We start from the raw sequence: 27,627 nt of genomic DNA on the forward strand, positions 1-27,627 counted from the left end.
AAGTTGATGGGCTCTTTTCTTCATATTCATCCTCTCCAAATCCAATCTATCTCTCACCTTCATCACACTCCATTCCTTTCAGCTTTTCTTTACCCTGGCAATGTGGACTATGTGTTGTGGAATGACATTTCCCTTGGCCAGCAAACCAGGGACTGAAGCCTGGGGCCCCCAGAGCTAAAAGCATTAGTTGCTTGAAGGTTTAATGTTCAGTTTCTTTCTTTCTTTCTTTCTTTCTCTTTCTTTCTTTCTTGTCCCTATATTTGTATTGTACTGTCGGTGTCTAATTTAGATGGAAAGCTCCTTGGGGCAGGAGTCTGGTCTCCCTTTGTACAGTAATGAATACTTAATACTCAATAAATATCTAACAATAATGGTGTGGTACTTTTGGTCCACATAGAAATCAAACTAGAAAGTGGCCTCTTGTGAGATATCAGCTTGGTTTTTTCAGACTCTGAAGCTGCACATTGGCTTTGAAAAAGCATCAGCATTTTTTGTATAATTTTCTGACCTGACCTTCCAAATCATTTGAGCTTTGACCATTGCTATTAGAAATACCATTGAAACAGTTTTCACGTTGTTTTGGTATTGACATTTGTGGCCAGATAGCAAGCCAATTTCCTCATTCAACCACTGTCCCTCCCTCTCTGTGCCTGAAAGATGTTCCCATTTCCCAGTGCTTGATGCAAAATAAGACATTTAAATACCATGTCTTTTTTTATTAAGCAGCCAGCGGACCTTATGCTTTTGGGTGTTGTCTATAGGTATGTAGATATTTGAACAAGGATGCGATGTTTTATTTTTCAGTTTCAGTTTCAGTCTTTGGGTAACAAATGGCACTACCACTTCTACAGGTATAAAGAATAATGTGGTAGTTCATAGGGAATTATTAACCCTAGGCACTATGACTGACTTTTAATTATCATCATGGCATGATATAGAATATGTGTTGGGACATTAGTTGTTCTGGGTGCCTCTTGTACCTGCATGCTGAGTGGAATGCTATGATGAATCATATGCTAGCCTTTGGGACCCAGTCCTCCCACACAGTGTGCATCACCACTGTGTGTCTATCGTCTCAGCAGGTATACCACAACATGAGACAAGGGTGCTGTAACAATTTTTATAGTGGGGGTGCTAAGAGCCATTGAACCACATTGTAAACCCGGTATATAATGGAAACCACTTCAAGCCAGGGGCTGTGACAGCACCCCTAGTTCCAGCACTTATGCCAGGAGCTTTTCCTTACTCCTATTTCTCATGGTTTATGGTAGCTGAAAGTCCATCTTTCCTTTAGAAGCTCTGGCAATTAGAAGTGACAACATGGGTGATTGCAGGAGAAATACAATCTCACTTTATCCTGGAAGATAACATGTCACTGCTCTAATCTGCCTCACTGGAATTCTCTGCCTTAAAGCAGCATACGAAGTAAGTAAATGTTCTTGGTGACAACAGAAATCTGTGGAAAATTCCCCCCCAAACCGGCAGAATTTCTGTGATATTTTATTTTCTAGTCTATTTGGCTCAACTTCTACTTTAATACCAGATATTATAGCAAGATGTAAGGCTAATCATTTAAGTGGTGTTTGATATATTAGGTTATTAAAGTGAACTGCTGCAGTCAGAGGCTGATGCAAAGGAGGAATCAGACATAGAACTCCAGACACACAGATGTCTATAAATTTATGTTTCTGCATTAATAATTGTGTTTATTAATCAATACAGGATGATAGACTAGAAAAGACCTGCAAAACACTAAGGGATGGTACTCTAGTACACCAGTTCTGCTCCATTGTCTATTAACTTCAATAGATTTTTACAAAATGGAGATGCCAGTCCTTCATTCATTTTAAAATGAATTATAAGAAAACAAAAGAGGTTTGCTACTTTGCAGTCTTCTACAATAGTTGTGAAAAATAGACTCCAAAGGTGTTGGTTCAAATCTCTTATTTGGACAGGCAAATCACCATAAAGAAAACTATCAGTCTGGGCACCCATGACACTCGGGTGTATATTGTAGTATATTGTAGCAACCCATTCCATTAATCTTGTCAAGGGCTTTGAGTGGCAACACTGCAGTATACACACAGTCTGTAAATGAGAGGGGCCAGGAGTGTTGTAATGTGTGTGTGTGTGCACAGTATCCTGAATTTTTAAAAAATCCACTTTGTGTTTGGTACAACTGAATCCAGTCTTTTTTCCACCATCTGGGACACTACAAGGGCTGGAAGAGCCAGACAACAAAGCTTTTAAAAAGTGATTGCAAAACCCCCTGTTGTGGTACTTGAGCTGACTGGTATTGGTTTAGAATCAGGTCTCATGATATTTAATTGACTGTAGTGCTCACTCACTGGATGGAGGATCAGATTTAGGATTGAGGTTCAACGTGAGATCTGATTTACACAGAAAAATGTTTATTATCTCTATCAGCCCTATTGTAATTACTGTGGGTACTACTTGGAACTTGAGTAGAATAATTTTCATAGCATGGGCAAGTAGCATGGTTACAAGCCCCAAATAAATAAGTAATTAAATGCTGGCTCTGAAGAGACTACATCCCAGATGTCATTCCACTTACTCAATACAAAATGAAAAAATGAGTAGAAATTCAATGTATTTGTCACTGTAGATATACAGGGCATGAGTCTATCCTTGTTTACATGGGTGTAAATCATGAATAACTTGATTTACCTCAATGGAGACACATCAGTGTAAAACTGGTATAAGATCAGATTCAGGTCTAAGGCTGCAGTAATGGACCCACTAAACTGGGAATGGTGTTTGCAGGACAATAGCAGTACTCTGGGGATGGTCTCTTTGAGGTGACTATTCAAAAAGATTTTGAGAGAAATGAATGCTAAAGGGTCTGGAGGATTAGGACCCAGACAGCTGAGTTTAAAGAGACCTAAGTTGGTAGTTCCTTATCTATATTTTGATACAGTCAGATTCACAATAGTTATTTAAAATTCTGCTGTTGTATACTTCCAGACTGTGACTCTTATGTACTTCACTCAGGAGAACATCGTTACTGTAATTGGGAATTTCCCTTTGTGTCACCAGAGTCTTTGTTAATAATGTACAAACACCAAATTAGTTTTTCTTTTCATCCACTTTGCTTTGTGCTATTTGTTAGATATTAGAATCCAAAATAAATCTCTCTTCATTATCTATCTCATATACTGAACAGTAGTTGTTTCCTATGCCACAAATGAACTGGAGACATGTAGGATGGTGGCCATGGAATAACCTATTATGATGGTTTTCTTAATCTCTCCCCTTCCCCCATTTCTCTGGAAACCTCCTTACCTTGAAGTACAACATAGCGAGCTGTGACAAAGCTAGTCAAAACAGTGGAATAAACATGTGCAAGTTTCAGTTAAAGCAGAGAAAACCCATTTTAGGGTTTAGAGCAGTTTGAGATGTGCAGGCTGGCAGAATGACCCAGCAGAATCCCAGTTCCAGTCAGCAAAGGCTTTTCTTCAAAGGATAGTGCTTACAACAAGAAAGTACAAAGTAAGTTATGAGCAGAATGTGAACAGAAAACTCCTAAGCCTGGAGTTCAACCTAGTCCTATAAAAACAATGAGGAGTCCGGTGGCACCTTAAAGACTAACATATTTATTTGAGCATAAGCTTTCATGGGTAAAACCCACTTCTTCAGATGCATCTTCTGTATAAAGAAGTGGGTTTTTTACACATGAAAGCTTATGCCCAAATAAATCTGTTAGTCTTTAAGGTGCCACCAGACTCCACATTGTTTTTGTGGATACAGACTGACACGGCTATCCCCTGGTATTTGACAACCAAGTCCTATGACTCTTGATGTGGAATCTGGTGCTCCCAAAATGCAGTCTTTCAAAGCTGACTGCATCTACGCTTGGAGGTTGGGATGTGATTCCCAGCTCATATAGAGACACTTGTGCTATCTCTCATCAAGTTAGCATGCTAAAAATAGCATAGCCATGGTAGCATGGGCAGCAGTGAGTGACTGCATGAGCTAGCAGCCCCATGTACAAACTCACCTGGATCCCATGGGTACATCCTCAGGGCAGCTAGCTTGTGTCACCACTCACCACTGCCCATGCTACCATGGCAGTCATAGTAGGATGGTATACTACTATCTTTAGCATGCTACCTCGATGAGGTGGGTAGACATAGCTAGACTCTTCTGATCAGCCACTTCTATAACTCTTCCTCCAAGTGCATGTTCAAGGGAAGGAGAAAACATTGCAAGTCCTTATTAAGCCTCCCTTCTGCATATTAGGAGGCATCTATACTGGCTGAAGTCTTCTATGCTCCCAATTTCCTTCAGTAATCCTATGATTTTCATCTCGCCTTTGCAATTTCAAAGGCTGAAACTGACTCTCTCACTTGTGCTGTCTCCACACCACCTCCACTCAGGTTTGTCATGTGGTTGAAGAGCTTGAGAGAGGACAGAGCAAATGAAGGGTCAGTCAGCTGTCCTGGCCTGATAACTTCCGCATAGCAATGGAGCCCTGCAATCCTGTAGTTGTGCATCTATAGGCATCAAACAGTGAGCTCCATGAGTTGTAGTGATGGAGGGGGCCAGTGCTGTGTTAACCAATCTAAAGTTTTAGGGCCATCCGTATCATTAGAGTACATGTTGATTTGCATTATATAGATCAAAACCAGAATAATTCCTTGAACAGAAAATAACCAGTCACTTGTGTTATGTTTGCAACCCGTGTTCCAATTTTTGTTTGCTTTTTTTTTTTTAGGAAGGGGTAGGTAAAGAGGAGGTATCTCTTTGCAAACAAAACAGATTTGAGATGGACAATCTTTTTTGTTTCTCTGGTATTTGTTACTACTGTTAATAGTAACAATCTGCATATAGCCATTTCCCTATGCACAGCTCTCCTGTGCATTATTGAGATGTGAAAATGACATATGGGGGCGGAGACTTGGAGATTGGGAACAGCATGAGAGATGTATTTGTTTTCCTGGTTTAGGCCTTTGTCCAAGCATGCCTACACCTGAATTTCAATAGGGCTTTTTATGGCTAATGGCTTAAACCAGAAGCCTTAATTAGGGAAATCTCTTCGTAACATAGAAATCAATTAGAATAAATCTCTCTTACACAAACACACACTTACTAATTGAGCACCTTGTTTTAATTTGTTATTTTTCTCATTTTCTTTTCCACCACACATGGCTGTTGCTTGAAGAAAGGTGGTCACAGCGTCTGTCTTATCTTACAGAAAAAAGCTGATAGATCAGAACTGTGGCAGGCCCATTTAAGTGAGAGTTTCATTGACTGGATTAAGATGTCAATATATTTTATTTTATGTAGGCTACAGTTACAGGAGTCCTTTGTATTCCATTAAGCAATAGTCCCCTTATATACAATCCGCTACCCCCACACCAACATGTAAATCCATCTGAGTTTATTTGCAATATTTTATGTGGCTAGATATCCAGGTGCCAGCTGTTAAGCAGCTAGGCTGATGCAGAGGTTTGCACAGGAGGGAAGCTGCCTTCTATTTAAGGATGCAATGTTTGTCAATTTGCACACATCCAGTTTAATGGCCTAGTCTGTAGCTGTTAACAGACTAAGGATCAGCTTGGAAATGTAATTTTATCTTCTTTGTAGTGCAAGATCTTTGGCAGGTACAGTCCACAATTTATTATTAGACATTAAAAATCTCGGAAGTAGACGCTATCACTTTGCAGACATGTTTCGAGTTAGTAGGGTGCTTCAACTGTGTCACTTGAATATTTGTTTGTTTAAATTTTTTACTGGCAGATAAATTATTTTGTAATGATGCCAAATAGAAAACTACATCATAAACAGCCAACTGAGAACAAGCTGGGTGGAAATGGCTTGAAACTGATGTTTCCCCATGTGAAAACAACAATGTGAAAATATTGATCCAAAATCAAATAATGTTTAACATAAATAGGGCTGGGCAAAACTCCAGATGCTCAAATAATCCCTGAAAGTCCTTGTTTGTTAGTCATCTTTGGCTTTATGTTATGTTTTTTGAAATGTATCCCATTCACAGCGTTGTAAATTTCAGTTATCCACTAACAGATACAGAACGGCCAGAAGCAGTTCTGGCTCCCTCTGCAATGCGTTTTAACCATTACCTGGAGGGTAACACCCTCTGGTAGGGAAAACATAGGGTGTGTGTGTGTGTGTATTTTGTATTTTGAGAGACAGTTGAAAGAGACCTGAAAGGGCTAGGGTGTACAGGGAATAGGGATGTGAGACTTTCTTTGCTTTAGATTATAATGGCATTTTTAATGCCTCGGAATTTTTCTGTTTGCCTTTCATGGCCTGCCCATTGCTTGAGAAACACTGCCCTGGGCCATCCAGTCCCTCTAACTTTTGTTTAGCCAAATTTGTTTGAATTTTGTATAATTTATTACATTCCTGCATACCTTCAAATAATAGTGTCCTAATCTCATCCAAAAAACAGAGATCTCTCCATAGAGTGACTGATTTTCCCAAAAGACACTTGCCCTGTGATTCTGTTCTTCTCATTTCCTCTTTCTACCCCAGCACTACCAAATTTACTCTTTTTTGTGTCTTTTAAAATGTCAAAATAGAATTAAAATAGAGTAAAAGAAGCCACCTAAAATAAATGGTTTTTTAAATGGTTGAATCCTTGTCCCATTCATATTCTTAACATTTCATTAAAAGTATAGCACGTTAATAGGTATTTGAGGTGCTTAACATATTGAAAAAGAAAATCTTAGCTTCCAAAGTGTCATATTATAAGCACTCCTGAATGTCCTGGAATGCTCAATATTCCATCAATTTTCAAATCCACTTTTGTACCTGACACTCCAGTTCATCACGTGTCATTTGGAAGCGTGAAACAGTTAGTTTGCTATTTCAACTTAAACTTTAAAAGTGTGCAGCCTGGGACATGTCTATCCTTTCAGTGATCCAAGCAGTAGAAAAATATAGGGATCAGTCCTGTGTCCCCAGGGAGATGGTTGGGGTGCCAGAATAGGCTTTTTCCATCAGTTAATTTCCATAATTCTATTAATTTGGAGGTGTTTGTTTTTCTGCATTGTTGTTTCACAGAGTTATGGTCTGTTTGCAGATTTCAAGATTGTATAGGCTCAGAGTTAAACTATTGTACTTAAAGTGCAAACAAATCCATGGGAACTTCTGACTTTTCTATTTTTCAGGGTGATGGAATGGTTGCAGATAAAATGGTGAGTCAGGAGACAAAGGAGAGAAGTGTTTCACTTTTCTTGTTCATTATCTTTACAAGCAGTTGTCTGAGACTCTGGGAAACCCTTGTCAGATTTTTGGTCTGTCTGAAAAAAATTCCATTACTGGTTGTCTTTTATCCTGAACCAAATATTACCAGCCACATGATTATTGTTATAAAGCACAGAAATCAATGTCCAGTGGCACTACTAGTACACATTGTATTGTGGCCCTGTAGAAGGGGCACAGTGTCCTCCTGAGCACCTCCTTGAGAGGGAATGTGGCCTTGCTGATGCTGGCCTTGGTTTCCATTAAGGCCAACCACCTCTGGCCACGAGGAAGCCAAATACTCTATAGCAGTTCATCTCCTTTTGGCAAAGCCTCCGGAAAGGAGCACTTGTACAAGGGTTTAAAGGCTCTGACTTCAGAGCCCAGCTAACACTTAAGTCCCAAAACAAAAGTCTCTTGGTTCCTTCAGCAGCTCCTTCTACTGTAAGGCCTCAGGCTTCTCTGCTGCCTGGAAATACCTGCAGCCTTTCTCCTGCTTGTTCAGAGTCTCTTCCTCAGGCCTCGTTGCATGGGGAGTATTTGCCTAGTTTCTGCTCCCAAGGAGAACCCCTTCTCTGGAGCTTTCTTTCTCAGGCACTTTTTATAAGTGAACTCTCCTAAGGCTTTTATTAGGCCCCAGTGCTCCTTGCTTAATTAACTGCCTTCCAGCTACTTAGGCAGTTAACTATACCCAGGTGAACCTGGGTTGGTTCACTCCCTTCAGTGGAGCCCATCACAGGTAGGCTGGATAGCTGATGCCCTTAAAGGGCCAGTTCTGTGACAGGCTCATAGCAGTAACCATAAAATGCCTTAAAATACTTGAGAACCTTTTGAGTTGCAGGTTATACTCTACCGTATATCGCATTTTAGTGCATGCCCTAAAACACTATTGTGTAAAGGAGGAACTTGCAGGAAAATTACTGCACATTATTTCTTTAAGGCTTTAGGAGATCAGAACATAGAGATTTTTGTGAGTCTAAATACCAAGGTGGGTGCACCATGTGTGGTGAAGAACAAATTATTGCACCTAGTGATCTTCCTTCTAGGAGCTGATAAAGTTATATACTGATAAACCCAACATTTGAATGTGCAAAGAGGATAGGTAGTTGATGTCTCAAATAATTGGCTGTCAATGTATTATAGGAAAATGTGCAAGAAACATAAAGTATCCCATTACCTAACTGGTCACTGGATGGCTTGAATCCTTACAAATCATCTGCCAGCCCATTTATCTGGCAATAAATTGGAGACTAAGAATCCATTTCTGCTGTTTACATCTGTAAAACAAAATCAAAATTTCAGTAGAAATATGAGACAGGCAAATGAATTCAGGTAAATTATATTATTTGAACTTTAACTTACAACTCAAATCTGGACCTGAGTTTGTCTGAAGTTCAAAAAAATTCTGATTTTTTTTTCATTAAGCAAATATATTCATTTTCATTTCTGTGCCTGTCTATTTTCTGGTTCTGGGCTGAACTGGAAGAAGACATTCTGAAAAGAAAATCTGTCTCTGTAGTGTTCATGATTGGAAAAACCAGAAAGGTAGATCTCTCCAAATATTGTCAATCCGGGAATGCAGCTCTAAGAACTGTGACTAGTCTGGCTAAATCTACCCACTTTGGGGTACTTGCCTGACCAGAACTAGACCTTTTAAAACCCTTTCTACACAATCCTCATCTTTGTGTGCAGGTGGCGGAGTCCCCCTTGGTGTGCTGGAGGTTGGTCCTGGTGGGAGTCACCAAGGCCGGAGACCTCCTGGACTACAACCTGGGGGGTTGGGTGGATCCTCTTGTGTTTGGGCGGTGAATGGGGCTCTCCACTCTTAAACCCCCTGGTATGTACTCCAGAAGGTGGAGGCTGCGCTGCCCCCCGCGGCTCGAGCTTTCCTCAAGCGGGTCCCGCCCGCCTCTCACTCCAGGCCCTCCAGATCTTTCCATTGGCCCTCTGCCCCATGATTCTTCCCGGCCTCCCCCTCCTTGTACCCCAAGCCGGCTGCGCATCTTGCAGCTGGTTCGTTTTCAAACTGCACCAAGAGACCATCTATATGCGCTCGTGCTGCACACGCTTCGTTTCCCCACCCTCGTGTCCTGCCCAGATACTAAGTGGTGGGACCTTTTACCAGCTGTGGAGGTTGGGGAACCCCGGTGGGCCAGCTTATATTCCATCTTAGTCCCGTGGCCTGCTGGGGATATCAGCTGGCAGCTCCTCCATGGAGCTGTGAGCATGAGGGTGTACTTGGCGCGGTTCACCTCTGTCCCTGAAGCCTGTCCCTTCTGTGGCGTGAGGGAGACCCTGGCGCATGCGTACCTTCAGTGCGCCAGGCTGCAGCCCCTCTTCCGGCTCCTCCAGAACCTCTTCTTGAGGTTCTGGTTCACTTTTCCCCGCACTTGTTTATTTATGCACACCCGATCCAAGGCCCCACGAAGTCGCAGGACCACCTCGTCAACCTCCTCCTGGCCATGGCCAAGGTGGCCATTCATTACACCAGGGAGAGGAGGTTGACAGAAGGGGGGTTCTGCGACTGTGGGGCTGTCTTTCATTCTTTTGTCCGCTCACGTATCCAGGCAGAGTTCCTCTGGGCAGCATCTGCCAGCTCTCTCGAGGCCTTCGAGGAACAATGGGCACTGTCCGGGGTTCTCTGCTCGGTGTCCCCTTCTGGTTCACTAGTTTTGGCCCTCTGACCCCCATGCCTGTTCCCGTTAATGCCTTTGTTGTCCACCAAACTTGGTTGGATTCTGGGTTTAGTAGCTCCTCCCTAGGTTTTAGCAGTGGGCAAGCTAACGCCGCCCATGTCCGGGCACTCAAAAGGACTAGACCTTTTAAGGTTCACCTGTGATTGACAAGATATTGTATTGGTGAAGAAATTCTCTTGGACATCTCTGGAGAAATGCCCTAGGAACGTCTAACTCAAGATGCTCTAAGCAAAGTACTCAGTCACCTTAAAGATGCTTTACACTCTCAGGATGCACATTTACACCTGAGTATCAGAGGGGTAGCCGTGTTAGTCTGAATCTGTAAAAAGCAACAGAGGGTCCTGTGGCACCTTTAAGACTAACAGAAGTATAGGGAGCATAAGCTTTCGTGGGTAAGAACCTCACTTCTTCAGATGCAAGTCTTGCATCTGAAGAAGTGAGATTCTTACCCACGAAAGCTTATGCTCCCAATACTTCTGTTAGTCTTAAAGGTGCCACAGGACCCTCTGTTGCTATTTACACCTGAGAAGTGTCTATTTAGTTTGACAATAAATGTAAAATCCAAATACGGATTCTTTAAAAGATCTGAAGGGGCATATGTGCGAGCAATGACTTTATGGGTGTCGTTCTGTTCAAATACTCCACTGAGCAGATCAGACCCCTCAATCTTTTTTCTTCTGGTCGGGTAAGTTCAGTCAACTCCCACAGTCAATAACTTTGTTTAGTTTGGCTTTCTCTGGCTGTAGTACTTCAATTTCAATTTGCATTCTTGTACTTTATTTTGAACCTCAGTTCACATTCATGTATCTGCACAGTGAATGGAGTTATTCTCAGCTGATGAATAGTTTGATTCACACAAATTGGGCACTGGGTAGAAAGTTATTATTGAATGAGTGTGGGGTTGGAAGGGTATTATCCATAATCTTGCTGTTCCAGTAGGAAGCTTTATTCAGAGTTCTGTTTGTTAAAATACCAGTTCTGAAATCTAATAGGCCTAAAGATTTTCACCTCAATTGGAACTAATTTTCTTCCTTTTTACTATTGCCACTATTATTATTATCTGAAGTAAACAGAAATTGTGCATAAATTATAAAGGATTAAATTGTACTCAACTTCGTGGCAGTTTCCTCAAAACTTGTGAAAGCTGAGACCCTGTGATTGGATGGACTAGGCCCAAAGCCCCCTCCGCCGCCGGAAGTCTCAGGTTTCTTCCACGCCCATCCCAGGAAAGGAACAGTGAAGAAGTCCTTTAAGCAAGCTAGAGTGGCTGCATGGGAAGCAGCCAATCAGGGCCCAGGAGGGACATATACAAGGAGTTGCAGCGCAGTAGTTAATTGCTGCTTGGAGCAGGAGAAGAAAGGACTCCAGGCCTGGCTGCCTTGAAGAGCAGCAGGGCCCCGGACAGCTCAGAGTGGGCAGGGACCAGGGGAGCGAGAAGCTCCTGGCTGGCTGCCTTGAAGAGCAGCAGGGCCCCGGACAGCTCAGAGTGGGCAGGGACCAGGGGAGCGAGAAGCTCCTGGCTGGCTGCTAGGACTGAGTAGGGACTGAGCCTGGGGAGGGCTGCAGGAAGATAGTATCTTCAGGGAGGAAGCCCTGGGGATACAGCCCCATACCAGGGCTGGACTGCTTAAAGACCAAAGCCCAGGGAGGGCTAAAGAGAGACACCACCAGAGGGGTACTGAGATAGGCCCCGCTGGACTGTATACCCTAGAAGGGGTCTGTGATGGTTAACATGCAGACAGGGTGATTTGGCTGGAGCGTTGTCTCTGAAAACCCCCGCATGAGAACCAGCAAAAGGGGTCACCAGAACTAAAGAATGCAGACTCACCCAACCAGAAGGGGGCACTCGCGAGAGGTGGGTGCCAACCTCATTACAGGCCCCTTAATCTACTTTTCAGGAAAATGAAACTAGTCACACTCCCTGTCATTCCTGCTATGTGACAAGAATGGTAACTCAGAGTAGATTGTGTAGCACTTCATGTGATGTTTCCTCTCCTTTCTTACATGCTTTAATGAGTGGCAAACTAGTTAACAATGCTGCCTGCAATTTACAGTATCATTGGTATCTGACACAGCAATGGCTCTCAGCCTTTCCAGACTAGTGTACACCTTTCAGGAGTCTCTGTATCTTGTATACCCCAAGTTTCACCTCACTTAAAAACTATTTCCTTACAAAATCAAACCTAAAAATTCCAAAAAAAAAAAAAAAAGTGTCACAGCACTCTATTACTGAAAAATTGCTTACTTTCTCATTTTTACCATATAATTATAAAATAAATCAATTGGAATATAAATATTGCACTTGCATTTCAGTGTATAGTATATAGAGCTGTATAAACAAGTCATTGTCTGTATGGAATTTTAGTGACTTTGCAAATGCTTTCTATGTAGCCTGCTGTAAAACTAGGCAAATATCTAGATGAGTTGATGTACCCCCTGGAAGACCTCTGCATACCCCCAGGGGTGCATGTACCCCTGGTTGCGATCCACTGTGATATAGCACCGGTTGGAATGAATGAGGGAGTTCACACCTCATAATTATTATTTCAGGTGCTCTATAACCTCTGACGTCGTCCTGTCAGTTACAGTCGAATCACATTTTTAAGATTTTCTTCACAGCAGTAACAGAAAAACTTACTTAAAAAAAAAAAAAGAAGTGAAGAAAAGCTGAGAACAATTGTGAGGTCTGTACTCCTCAGCTAATTATTCATGCCTTGCCCTTCGGAAAACACTAATTTATGGCCATTTATTTCTTTGTGCTTTTAAATTCCTTTAGATGGTATGTGGGTGTTCATGTATATACCCTTTAGGTTTTTTATTCCATTTCTGTCTAAATCACGCTTTACTAATGTAATTCTATTTAGTCTTTTTTAAAAACAAATTGGAAGCAATGTAAAAGGGCTGGCAATTGAATTAGTTAAAGGCCTTGTTCCACTCCATTCCATCTGGGAAATCTCTCTTGTTTTTCTTGAAAAATTATTCTATTAGTGTTACTGTCAGTTTGATTTGATGATGAAGACAGACACTTATTGCAATGAGCTGTATTTATCCTTCACTATGCTGCTTTAACTGTGACAAAACCTTAAATCTAAAAGCATATTTCCTCAACTAGATACTTGTTTTCAGTTTCTTGTTTTAATAAAGTGAAGCTTTACAAGTACTTCATCACCTGGCTTCTGAGACTTGAAACAGGACTTATCCTATCCCATAATACAATGATAATAATTAGACCTTTTACTTTCAGTCATTTCTGTTGTTGAGAGAAATTTTATATAGATTGGGAAGGTAGTTGGAGGGACTGAGAAGGATGTGAATGGAATTAGATTGAGAATAAGTTATGTGAATATGTCAGTTCAGGTCACAATAGACAAATGATGCATAAAGATTCATATGAGCTTTTCTGGTAGCCTGAGGTTGGCCTGGCAGATGAGGTAAAGCCTCTACAATGAGTCAAAATGCAGTGTGGTGTCACCGTTCTAACAGAAATTTGCTTTTAGTTCGGTCTCTGCATTTTCCATGTATAAATTTGAGTGAGGGTATTTTGAGGCAGAAGAGAGATAAAGAGGGGAAGAATCACTTTTCCCTAAGGATCAATCAGAATAATAGGTTAGATTCTCTTTTAACCCAGATAGTCAGAAGTAATGGGTATGTAATGTTCTCCCTAACAAACGGACAGCTTCAATATGTCTGAAAATGCAGTATACATAACTTCTGAAAAAATCTATTGTTTTTATAAGGGTCTAGCTGGACAGGTACCACAGTCTGGAGCTACTAAAACAAAAACATCAGATAGCATAGCAGATAGTTTTTGTTGAACAGTTGGGTAGGAGACACAGTTTGCAGCTGGGATTTACAATGGGATCTCTTTCTCTTCCAGCCACAGCATCAGAAGTGTCATACAGGAAACAGGACATCCAGTGTGATCCCTGTTCTGTTTCAATTGCAGCCTCATCCCATCTTTGCCCCCAGCATTTCAAAAGAAGGATATGTCCAAGTCAAAAATACTGCTATATATCTAAAAAAGCTTAAAATACAGACTGGATTATTTTCTAGGATTCCTTTAGACTCACTTGTTCTTGGATTTTTTAAATTCTGCATCATGTCTTTTGCATCTAGGTTGCCTGCTCAAATCTAGCCCAAGCTGGTAGTGACAAAAGTTGTAATGGCCGTGTGATGAGTTTTGTCTGTTTCCCAGTGGACAGGCACTAATTGGCAGGACTTGCAGGTAGGCTGTAGTGAACTAAGAGTGTGTTTACAGTACAAAATTAAGTCAACCTAATTTATATTGGTATACAGCTGCCACAGTCATTTCATCGCTTGTGCATAGCTACACTCTGCTCCTTGTGTCAGTGGTGTGCATCCTCACCAGGAGGCCTTGCACTGATTGAACTGTGTGTGGGGCACTGGGGGATGGCTTCTGAAAGCTATCAACAGTTGATGTAAAGCACCACAGTGTCTACAATGACACTGCGTCGACCTTGTGTCAACCTAACTCTGAAGTGTAGACCAGGGCTAAGCATTGAATGATGCTGGAGACTGAGTTATCTTCTCAGCCTTAAAAATAGGTCTTCTGGGACAGGTTTCAAAGGCACACTTATGAGATTGCATGGCTCATCTGCTGCTGCTGTTGCACGTAGTAGCTATTTTATGGATAAATGAAAGATTCATTCTCCAGGACTGTAAATCCAGCATCCTTTCTGAGCAACATATTCATGCACACAAAATGTGAAAAAGAAACTCCACAAAGAACATCTTGAGATAGCTCAAATATATGCTCATGTTTCACCCAGCCTTGAGCAGATTCCAATAGAGTCTCTAAAATAAAGCAAAATAAACAGTCCCACTTTAAGGGTTGCTGTAAAAGTGACGGCTGTTCTGGCTACTATTAAATTTATTTTAAAAGGCAAAAGAATTTGGATAGAATAGATATAAGATATCTGTAGAGGTCATGTAGAAATTATGCGGTCATCCAAAATGAGTTAGTCACAGAATCATGCTAATGATGCCAAGTCAAAAGAGCAAGAACATTCTTGGTAAATAACTTTGTAAAGTGTTAGTGCTTGAAGAATCACTAACTGTTGCTCTGATCTCTGTGGTGACTCAATAACCCTAGCCAATAAATTATGCAACAGACACCTCTGTATCACATGATGTATATGTTAATGCACATGACTACACCTTTGTTAAAGACATATCCCATTGGCTATTCACATTGTAATTCCTTTGTAGTGGAGTCATTCTGTCAATCACTTACAGGAAATCTGGAGTTGTTAAGGTACATTTGGTCACTTCAGGTATAATCTAGGTAAGCTTCCAAAATAATTAAAAAAAAAAAAAAAGGATCTGTGATTTCATTAATTAATCTGCACAAGTCACTGAAAGAAAAGGTGGCCCATTACCTGCCTTCCGTTAATTAGCCTTAATTGTATAATTTGCCTTTAAACAGATTGCACAAAACCAAGAAAGAGAGACACATAAGAACATAATGAGAGCTAAAAAAGAAACTGTTGATCCAAGTGAGAAAGCAAGTGTTCGTAGAATATATAGCTGTTTACAGAGATAATACTATGCATTAAAACTGTGATATAGTTGTACACTTTGTATATTAGGGTGTACTCAGCCTTTGTGCTTGTGGAACCATAATATGCATTAATAGTAATAATACCTAGCTTTTATATAGCTATTTATAGAACATATTAAGGGGTGCTGGACAGAAAGCATGTAGAAATAAGAATGAGGTGCTCTGGATCTGAAGTTAATGTCCTGTATATGACAGATGAACACTTCACTTAATGGTACCCATTTAATAAGGAATTCCTGGTGCGTGTATGTGTGAAACTAGGGCACTAGTCGAGAAGGGGAAAGTAACTTCAGTCAGGCACCAATCCCTTTGATCTGCAAAAGAACCAGAATATTATTTGTTCAAGAAACTCCATTTGACAGAAAGGAAGATTAATGCAAATAACTATGGCCACATCAAAGCGTCTTCTAACTTTTCTGAATGTCATGACGTACTTAGACATAAGAGTTATTGAAGGAAATCTGTTTCTCCTTTGCTGGTTTACTGCTCCATGTTCTCGGAAGTACTGAGCAGAATCCACATGGCCTTTTTAGGTTATTTGCATAGTAAGGACAGGGGACATAGGCAGCAACTCCATGGGTGTTCCAGGGCTGGAGCATCCACAGGGTAAAAATAGTGGATGCTCAGCACCCACTGATGACCCCGCCAATCAGCTCCTGCCCTTTGCCCCTAGTGCATCTCGCCTGTTGGCGGGCCCTGCTGATCAGCTCCCAGCGTCTCCCAACCGCCACAATCAGCTGTTCAGCGTTGTGCAGGAGACACTGGGGGGAGGGGGTGCAATGGGGCAGGAAGAGGCAGGGAAGGGGAGGAGCAGGGGGCAGGAAGAGGCAGGGTGGAGCGAGGGCAGGGCCTGGGACAGAGCAGGGGTCGATCATCCCCAGCAAATGACAAAGTCGCCGCCTGTGACTCTCAAGAAACATGTAAATGGTCAATTATGCTAATTAGTATTTTAATCTGAAATGTATTGCTGTCTTTTAAGGTTTAAGCCATGACCAATAAAGGGCCATTTTTTCCCGCCTTCGAATACATTCATTTCACATCCTCTGATTTCAGTGGCAGTTGTGTGCCCATATTGAAGACCAAAATTTAGCCCAAAATAATTGTTAAATTGGGTCAGTATTAGCTTCTCAAAGAAGTATTTTTCCTACCCCCAGATAATAGTCTAAGTTTATCTGGATTCCACTAGCAATGTATGTCATTAGTGAAGTGCATGATGCTTCTCTAGTTCCTTCAGGAGATGGTATGTGAAAGTCACTTCATAAAAGCTGGGTGGCCTGAACTAAGCACTACCAGATGTGTTTTTCTGCTGTATGTTCTATAACCTGTTGTTTTCAGGCAATAGTGTGAATGTGCACCATTGCAATATGTACCAGTCAGGACCCATGAATTAAAACTTGGTTAGCTCACTGTTTGTTTGATGTGTTGCTTATCTGGATAACTGAAATTTTCAAATTGTAGGCTTGGCGGAGCATCAAAGGATATTAAATTGTATAATAAAATAGGATCAGATTTTCAGCTACAATGGAGCTATGCCAATTTACCTGAGCTGAGGATTTCAGCAATGAAGTTTTAGGAAGGAGTGGGTAAAGAAAACCATCTAAGCCTCAAACTTTATCCCTTTAATTATTGCCTGCAGCACCTTTAGTTTCTCAAGCTCTGAAACTGGGCTTCTCCTGCTTCAAAAAGTTCTCTGTACACAGACTCAGGGCTCGGTCTTCACTATGGGGGTAAGTCGACCTAAGTTATGCTACTCCAGCTATATGAAAAACATACCTGGAGTCTACATAGCTTAGGTCGACTTACCCTGGTGTCTTCACTGTGCTGCGTCGATGGGAGATGCTCTCCGGTCGACTTCCCTTACCCTTCTCCGGGAGCTAGAGTACCAAGGTCAACCAGAGAGTGCTCTGCTGTCGATTTAGCAGGGCTTCACTAGACCTGCTAAATCGACACCTGCTGCATCGATTGCAGCAGCGTGGATCTCCCCATAATGAAGACCAGCCCTCAGTCTGTAACAATTGAGCTGATGACCATCCTTAAAGAACATCTAAAGCAATGCAGGAAGCCTGGGGAATAGCCTCACTTTTTATAGTAGCAAAAGACTGCGGACAATAACCTCAATCTGTTCCAGTGCTTCTGTGATGTTTGACTGACTTTACATTAGCTTCATGTGGCTTTTCTATAAAGCCTAATTTTGGCATTCATCGTTCCCTGGGTCCTAATTACATTTGCAATTCTAGACAATGTCAGGATCACACACAGATTAGTCTTTGTATCCCTGGAAATGACTGCCCTGACTCTCACCAGCTTTTTTTAATGGTACCCAAAACTTACTTTTGATTTTACCTCTGAAAATCAGGTGCTAAATATTTATTGAGTGTTGGAGTCCACCATGCACTTAAGTAAGTTGCTTGTATTTTGTTTCTAATCTATTTTTTATAAAGAAACTTAAACTGTAAAGCCTGTCAATGTGATCTTATTTGGCAGCAAGATGATAGATTGCTACGTATAAGAAAGTAGTGATAAAAACCTCTGTGTAGGGTTATGTTGTGTTGGTTTATATGGAGCAGCTTTTTCTTAAGGCAAAATGGTCTGGAATCTGCACTGCAGGGTTTTTTTTCTTCATTGTGGACCCCTGCTTCTTATTCTGCATTCAAATCCCTGGGTGGCATGCTCATTGGCATCAGGAATTTTTTGTGTGTATTAAATGGAGAGATGAAGTGTGGATCCCAAAGCCAGATTTGGCCCACAGTTTTATGTGCTAAACAGGCACACCTCCATTAACATAAGTGAAGGCACCATTTTAAACCATAGGTGAATTAGTTCCAAGAAATTCATCAAAGAGCAAATTCACTACTTGCGTAAACCAGTATAACTTCATCAAAGCCAGTGAAGTTCTGCCAGTTTATACGGGGCAGATTTGGTTTCTTGTGTTCCCTTTCCTCCTCTTCCCCCAAAAATTGAATTAGAAAATAATTACACAAACATTTCTGAGGATGTTTTATATTTCACAGGCATCAAACTGGGACCAACTTTCTGGATTTGGCAATATTTTATTGAATTTTTATCAATCTTTGTAGAATAGTTTGTTCACTGACAGAATATCCAAGATTTTGAAAGTATTTTGATAAAATTTCTATTAAATATCAATGATAAATGTTACAGAAAATTTCACATATGAATTTTTTTTGCAAAAACTTCCATTTTTTCCATGTAATTTTTGACAGATTTTAATGTTAAATACATTGACCAATTCTCTCCTCTCACTATCAATAAAATGTGAAGAAATGTAACAGCTTTGTGTAATGTACTTAATATTAGATTGTGAAAGTAGTGAGACAGTGATGTCTAGTGGTTATAGCAGGAGTATGGGAATTAAGCCTCCTGTGATTTCTGGGGCCTACATTAACTCCCAGTGATTTTAGGCCCATCACTTAATTTTTCTGTGCTTCAGTTTATCCATATGCTGTTTCTGTGTCGACATATACTCAAAAAGTCTCACCCATTTTCTTCCACTTTTTCAACCTTCAGAGAAAACATGGCAATTTTCAGGCTGATTTTTTTTGAAGCCAAAATTATTGAGGGTTGTAAAAGATGGCTTATTATGGCTGAAATCTTACCAGAGTCAACAATTGTCTCTCTTATCTAGGCTTCCCTGGTTTTGTTTTCTTGAAGCATACTGCAATTTTATTGTAAATCCTGGCACGTTCTATACAGAGTGCTACTATAGAAAGGCTATGAATGTTGCCTGTTGAGAGCTGTCATAACGCTCATGCTTGAACACAGCTGTCTACAACTCATGTACTAAATATAATTGTTTGGAACTGAAATGTTTGGCGTAATGGCATTACTCTAAATTGCCTTCTGGGGCCTGTTGGTGATATGATTTTGCAGCTTTTGTCCCCAAGAATCATTTAATTTTTCTTCAAAGACTTCTGGCTTCAGTTCAACAAACAGCTACTTGTTGCATAATAGCTGAGTCCAATTCACAACAAATATAAAGTATGAGTCCAAAACACGGGGTGCATATAGCTAACTGCTGTACAGACAGCAGCTGTTTCCCAGTACTTTTCAGGCTCTTCAGTTTTCACACACATCCAAAAAATTCTGTACTATATATGCCCAAAATACTCACAAGCAAGAATCTATCTGTTTTGTGTATCTTGTTTTTTATATGGGGCCCGTCAGTGTTGTACTGTGAGTGTCAGTGTGACCAATTTAGTCCTTTTTCTCAACACATTTAATTTAAAAAAGCACTGTATTTAAACCTACTTAATATTTATAAGCATTATTCTGGGGTAGGAGAGGAGGATTTGAGTGTACAGTGTTAATTAATATGAGTAAATGCTTTGAAATTCTGTAATACCTTTTACCTGAACACTTCGAAGCACTTTATTGACAATAACCCTCATAATTATCTATGTGAGGCAGGTAAGCATTATTAGAGGGGGAGCTGGTAATGACTCTACATGTAAGTTGGCTAACACTTTTCATTAGAAGAGATTCTTTTTTAAAAGCTGTAAAACCTCAGCTGCTTTCAGAAAGTCTTTGAAATTTGTGAGGGAGAAAGCCCTTTGACTCAAAGTCTTTTCTTTATTCCATGAACTTCCATTCAGCTAAGTTATACACTGTTAAAAAAATCAGCATATTTCCTGTTGGTTGCGTTCCTGAGGGCAGTTTTGGTAGCATACCAAAATAACTGAATATGAACAGTCTAAACAGCTGGGGCCCATGCTGTCCCAAAAACAGCAGCCCTGGGAACACCTGGAAGCTGCCCAAGAAGCTAGAATACAAGTGAGGAGTACAAGGTTGGTCTCTTCTACCCCACTCTGAGCACTGGGACACGATCTCAGCCTCCAATTCTGGCAGGAGCACCGCCAAATGAAGAGACAGAACCAGACTGGGGCAGGCTTTGCTGGCCATCCCCAGGATCCAGAACATGGTGCCAGTAGCCCATGAATACTCTGAGACAACAGCCTTCCTTTTGTTGCGAACTATGCTGCAGTGCTGAAGGTTCAGGCTTCAAATCTTGATCATGTTTGATGGAGGGGAGGGGGACTGTTAGAGCTCTTTATCAGTGGTTTGTAACCTGGTCCATGGACCCTGGGGTCTGTAGACTATGTTTAAGATTTCCAAAGGGGTCCACACCTCCATTCTAAAACGTTAAGGGGTCCAGAAATGAGAGGTTGAAAATCACTACTCTACAGAACAGAATTTGGTTTTACCCTTTTCCTTTTAAAAATCTATGAAGTTACATACCAAAAACCAGAGGTAAAAGAACTTTTAGATTACAAAATCAAGCAGCCATAAGTGAAGAAATGTCACATTTTTGGTTGCCTGTGCATCCTTAATTCTGCTCCTTTGTGTATATTTGTTATGATACAGTCTTTAGTTACATTATCACATACTAGAGACAGAAGGTGGGTGAGGTAATATCTTTTATTGGAGCAACTTCTGCTGGTGAAAGAGACAAGTTTTCTAGAGCTACACAGAGCTCTTCTTCAGGTCTGGGTCTGATCACATACTGTCTTTTCCATAAGACTCCTGCTTCATTCGGTGTACAGGTTGGAGACACGAGGGGGCAGAATTAATACTGCACGAGTCACCATAAATCTGGCACTTCCTGACTTTTGAGTGCTTGTATTTGCAATCTAAGTAATTTCTTTTCTTTTCTTTTTTTTTTAATGTAACTATACCCATTTGACAGTTGAGGAAAGTGAGACACAATTTGATTTTCCCAAGGTCACCCACTAAGTCAATAGCAGAGTTAGGGTTTGGGACCCTGAAGTCTTGACTACCAAACATTCTCTAACCATTAGATATACTTTCATGTTCTTTCTTAGATTCAGATCCTCTTGACTGGCCTCTTCTTCCATGTGTGTGCATACTCTTGCTCTATCTGTGAAATGATCCCTTTCCCCCCACTACCTCTAACTCTATCCTGACTGCACTCCTTACAGGCTATCCCTTGAGGGTGCTACTTTCCTTCCTTTATCTACTTTAAAAAAAACAAAGAGGAGTCCTTGTGGCACCTTAGAGACTGACAAATTTATTTGGGCATAAGCTTTCGTGGGCTAGATTCCACTTCATCCGACGAGGTTTTCTTTGCTGCATAACTGAAAGACAATGTGGTTAAGTCATGTGGATTCTGTTATTTTTTTTTAAGGAGATGACTTAAAGACTTAAAATTGTCTGTAGCATCTTCTTCTATTTCTACAGTGCTATGGACATAGAAGTAATGAGAATGTGTGTGTGTGTGTATATATATATATATATGTGTGTATGTATATATAAAATATTTTAGGCTGTATTATTTCTATTGTCTCACAAGGGGCTTAATTTCCACCTTCATTCTTTGGTGCACTTTATTTTTGGAAAGAAAGAGAAAGATAAGGAAGTGTTAAGAAAAAGCAGCTTAGTCAGATTTTCAGACTCATTAAATGTTTTAAATAAAGCTCATTGGTCATTTTACTTCTATTCTAAATTATTTCCTGGCATATCCATTGTCCTTTAAGGACAATGGAGGGATGAACTGCTCATTTTGAATCCCAAAAGTGAAACGTGTTGGCTTTTGACATTATTACAATTGTTTACAAGTTTGGCTAATCATGTTCTTTGTATATTTTTAACTGTGTCCCTTAAAATAGAAGTGCAAAACTGTGGTCTTATTTTGCCCCCACTAAAAATAGATGGCTTTTTTGTTAATATCGGACTACACAGCACAGTAACTTATCATATGGATTCTTTAATATCATTAATGACATTCAACAGGGTCCTGACGTCCAGGGTGAAAGAAGCCAGACAATTGTTGTCCCTAATGATTTGGTTTGTAAAATGCTGTCTTTTATTTCAGGAAGTTGGATGCTTTCATCTATGATGCAGCAGTGCTGAATTACAAGGCTGGAAGAGATGAGGGCTGCAAACTTGTAACAATAGGCAGCGGATACATCTTTGCCACTACGGGCTATGGAATAGCTCTCCAGAAAGGGTCACCTTGGAAGAGACAGATTGACCTAGCACTCCTTCAGTTTGTTGGTGATGGTAGGGCCAAACATTTCTTCATTTCTATTTTGTGTGCACAGATCATTATTTTACTTGGTTGCTATGAGTCATTTTGTTCAAGAAAGAATTTTTTTTAAAGTTCTTTCTAGGTGTAGAGTCGGGTAGTTTACACCCCAACCTAACCCAGCGATTCCCTTCAACTCACTCCACTCACCTCATTTTCCAAGACCATTGGACCATATTTTCATGAAAAGGCTACTTCCACATATCACACCCCACACAAATATACCAAATCCACTGATTTTGATGCTTTGCACCTTATGAATCAATTATACCTATGCAAAGTGGATGTAAATCAGAAGGGTTCAATTTAAGCTCACTCTATATTTGGGATCAAATGACTACACATAGTGCAAGGCACTGGAGAATCCGATCCCAAGATGAGTGTCTTAAGAGGGCAGCCAGTTCTGTTTCCTTCCTGATCAAAAACAGAAGAGGAGTAGCCCCTCCCAATGAGATGCTTCCTTTCCAATACACTTTTCTCTCCTCCTCCATGCTCTTAATGACTGCTCCTTAAGGGACAAGAGTGGATCACTCTCCTCTTCAGGTTGTGACGCTTATGGGGCTATCAGAATCTCTTCACCAGAGTGAAAAGTTTAACCCTTCCACTCTCTGGGTGCACGATATACAATATCTCAAATGTACAAGTGTTATGAAAATTCCTGCACTCCGGGGGCCATTATCAGTCATTCATCCAGTCAGCGTATAGGAATCCTATGTGGTTATGTTGAATTCACTGTTCAATCACTTATTCCCTTATTCTTATTCAGTCACAGATTTCCTGCCCCCATCCACATTGGAGGGAATGGCATAACTGAGAAACAAATATAGATTTATGGGTCACTAACTGAGAGTCTCTGATAGGTAAAACAAATACTTTTCAGTATAACTAAAGGACAATGTAATTGGAATAGAACAGTGTCACAGGACAGTGGCCCCACTTCATAAATATCAAGGCTTTAATTTTCAAATGAGGGGACGTTGGAAGTGTGAATGGTCCAGTAGATTGATTGAATTTCTGTTATATGAAATGGCTGAAATAGATGTAATCATCTTGTTTCATTAACTTTGTCTGCAGTAGAGCAACAGTTGCTCATGGCACCATTACTGATCTGTTGGATTCAGAGTGGCCTACAATAGAAACATTATTTACTTCTTTCAGCCAGTGAGCAAATAAGCCATAAAACCCAGTATAAAACAAAATGGCATACTCTATTTTTATGAATTACCTAGACTTGAACAGATTACAATATGTTTATTTACATTTTTTTCTTTATTCAGTGTGCAATGGCCAACTGTTCTAAGATTGCTTAGATGTTGTAGTATTATTCCCATTTTATAGATGGGGAAAATGAGGCAGAGTGGTTACATTAGTTACGCAAGGCCACAAAGGCAATCATTGTCAGACTCAGGATAAGAATACAGGGTTCCTGTGTCTCACAGTCTGGGGTTAATACTATTGGACACTGCCCTGGTCCAATGCAAAGTCATTCTCTGAAAATGTCCCTTTGTAGCCTAAAATCTAACTCTGAGTTTTTTTACCTTTTTTATTGTCATCCTCCTATGTAAGAGAATAATTTGTTTTGCTAACAATTCAGTTTCTCTATTGAAAATTAGTAACTAAGATTATGTGCATTTTTGGAAAAATAAAGAAAAAGCTAACAAAGATGTTGAAAATATCTAGGCAAAACTCCTTTCTCCAAACACTGAAAATGCTATTGCATCTATATTTACCACTCTATCTACAATTATTTTAAAAGGAGGATTTTCTCAAATCTAAAATAGGAGTGTGATGAGAGACAGTTAGTCTGTGTGTGCATGTATGTTGGGGCGGGGAAGCTAGAGTTAAAGGGATTGTCTTGTCTAATCATTTACCACAGTTAGCCAGCTTATTGTGTCATGACAGGCACTACATATGCTGATGTGGATGGGGTAAAATAAGTAGGATTTTCTTGTAGCTGCTTTTTTTTTTTTTTTTTTTTTTTTTTTTTTTTTTTGAACCTGTGGATCGGTTTAGATTGTGAATACTCATGTCCAGAACCTTGGTTTTTATTGGTTTAAAATAAAAGAAACAGTTAAAATAAGCTTTAAAACTTTTTAGAAATTACTTGAATATGATTAATTTACAACATTTCAACATGAAATAGACCATGGTATAAATAGTACTTGGCTGAATGCACGTCGATGCGATACCGGCTGTCTCTAGAAGTACACGTTGTTTGCCCATTCAGTGCTTAGAAACTAAGCACAAGTTTCATAAGTAAACCATGGAGAATATGAACATATTTGCAATATTGCTTTATTGTTTTGTAATTTAAGAGGATTTCTGGGCCACTCAGGGTTTCTGAAATGTGCATTTTCTGTTCTGAAGAACCTGGTTAAATTTGTAAAAATTCTTAAAGAATTGTTTGGTCACAACTTAAGAAGTATGGTGGTTAGCAATACAGAGTTACAAGGAAGGAGGTCCAGAAATACCCACTTCCTACAATAGGAGGATATAATTTGCGTGATGTACACCACTCTATCCTAGCGTATGTTACCTGCCCAGGGCTCTAGAAGAAGTTGAATTATCCATTCTACCAAAGATCATTTCCGCTATACCCTGCGGGACTATTTCTTCCTGTCTCCAAGTTTGGAGATGAGAAAATATATATATATACTTCACTCACTCGTGTAGGATTGTCTCTTTAAAATGAGGCTTATGAAAGAGGTACTGCCAGATAATTATTCATTGTCAACAAGAGAATGTTTATCTGTTGTTATTGAGGAACATCAGTGAATAATTATAAATCTAATGAGTGTGAGAAGCATAAGAAAAATTCGTAATGAGTTGTACATGCATAACCTTTTGATCTGAATACTTTGTTAATAAGAAAACATTTTGGATAGTTATAGCCAGACATTTGCATGGGAGTAAGTCGCTGTATCATTTATGTGCATATATAAACATAACTAGCATACATACTACATGATTTTGTGTGCTTCTCTGATTTAGCCTTAACAATTAGATGGATTCCTGCAGTGTATTTTGTGTATGTAATTTTTAAAGCCCAAAGGTGGCTTTAATTTTCTGTCATGATCCCCAATTTTGATTGCATTCAAAGTAACGTGGCACTATGCTTGGGCACTATCCTCACCTTGCTTTGTCAACACTGAACATGAAAGTCTAGCATGAACGTCGGGTTTACACTGCCGCTTTTTTCAATGCCTTTCAACATGCACAGATTTTCTCTGTGACCATCTGAATTATTTTGAGTCCCCCTTTTGTTAATAGAAACAGAAAAAGAGCTGATGCTCCCTGGTTACTAGGGCAGGTACAAGAAGGATGAGAGTTTGTGCTTACGGGTGGCCTGGACTGGATAAGCTGTATTAAACTACATGAGCAGCACCCTGATTGTAGGAAGAGTTCCACTGCAAAGACAAGTCATGCTGCCAAGAATCACCTACTCTGGGAGCTCATCTCTGAATTATGGGTGGTAAGGAGGAAGTAGGATACTAGAGGACCAATTCCCTGTCCTAATAAGGAATTGGTGAAGGCAGCTGGTTGACTGGACAGAGTTGGCAAGGCCAAGAGAAAGGATAAAAGATGAGAATTCCTACTTTGTTGTGGAGTCCCAAATATTTCATCACGTAGGTTGCCCATATATCTATGGCTAGCCCTGTTTCTAGAAATAGAAGATGAATATTCATTTGTTAGGAACCACATCAGTTGCTATGGATCATTGGACCTTTTCTTAATATACTTAGGTTGGTATTTGTGTTTTCCCATTTGTTAGACACAATGAATTAAGCATGCTTAACAATAACAGATGTCCATTTTTTGTCTCAGTAGCCTCATTATCTATGCACAGACTCCAGCCTGGTAATTAACACTTGCAGTTTTATTTAAAATAATTGACTATTTCAAGATACTTCCCTAAAATGCAGTGCAGTTTGGTGCACAAAAGCAGCTCATTTTATTCACTAGAGGGCACGCTTACATTTATCTGCTACCCAGAAATAAAATATCCCTTAACCCTAGTAGCACTAAGTTTGTAAGCAATGGAAGATTTGGTATGCCTTTCTACGCTGCTGTTTGCTATCAACCAGCTCCATCACTGGTAGGATTATATTCCCCTAATAGCAGGGATCTGATTACACAACATCCAGTTTGATTTCCCTTACAAAATAGTTAACTTTACAGAGCTCAGTAAGGCAGTCTAACCAACCTATAAGTCAGCCCACTACCTTAGCGACAGTCAAGGAGAGCTGGACAAATAACTGTTTTTTTTCCATTCACTGGCAGTTTTGAAATAAACAAAAAACAAATCAGTTTGGGTTGAACTGAGCCTGCAGTTTCCCAGGATTGTTGACGAATCAAAAAAGTCAGAAAAAAATTCATTTGGGATCAAACTAAACTTTTTGTATTGACCCAGATGAAAAGTTTCTTTTTGACTTTGGGCATGTTTAACAAAAAGAAAGGAAATTCATAGATTCATAGATTCTAGGACTGGAAGGGACCTTGAGAGGTCATCGAGTCCGGTCCCCTGCCCGCATGACAGGACCAAATACTGTCTAGACCATCCCTGATAGACATTTATCTAACCTACTCTTAAATATCTCCAGAGATGGAGATTCCACAACCTCCCTAGGCAATTTATTCCAGTGTTTAACCACCCTGACAGTTAGGAACTTTTTCCTAATGTCCAACCTACACCTCCCTTGCTGCAGTTTAAGCCCATTGCTTCTTGTTCTATTCTTAGAGGCTAAGGTGAACAAGTTTTCTCCCTCCTCCTTATGACACCCTTTTAGATACCTGAAAAATGCTATCATGTCCCCTCTCAGTCTTCTCTTTTCCAAACTAAACAAACCCAATTCTTTCAGCCTTCCTTCATAGGTCATGTTCTCAAGACCTTTAATCATTCTTGTTGCTCTTCTGTGGACCCTCTCCAATTTCTCCACATCTTTCTTGAAATGTGGTGCCCAGAACTGGACACAATACTCCAGCTGAGGCCTAACCAGAGCAGAGTAGAGCGGAAGAATGACTTCTCGTGTCTTGCTCACAATACACCTGTTAATGTA

At 40.2% G+C, this 27,627-nt stretch overlaps 1 protein-coding gene across 1 annotated transcript in view; it reads left to right on the forward strand.

Moving 5' to 3' along the window:
* The window catches only part of GRIN2A (glutamate ionotropic receptor NMDA type subunit 2A), a 302,724-nt gene that overhangs the window by 239,750 nt on the left and 35,347 nt on the right, over positions 1-27,627 (forward strand). Inside the window, exon 11 of the mRNA XM_034784000.1 lies at positions 22,358-22,545. Coding sequence (XP_034639891.1) covers positions 22,358-22,545 — 188 coding nt within the window. The remainder of the gene's footprint in view (positions 1-22,357; positions 22,546-27,627) is intronic.

This window comes from Trachemys scripta, chromosome 10 (genome assembly GCF_013100865.1).
Source record: "Trachemys scripta elegans isolate TJP31775 chromosome 10, CAS_Tse_1.0, whole genome shotgun sequence".
NCBI classification, from domain to species: Eukaryota; Metazoa; Chordata; order Testudines; family Emydidae; genus Trachemys; species Trachemys scripta.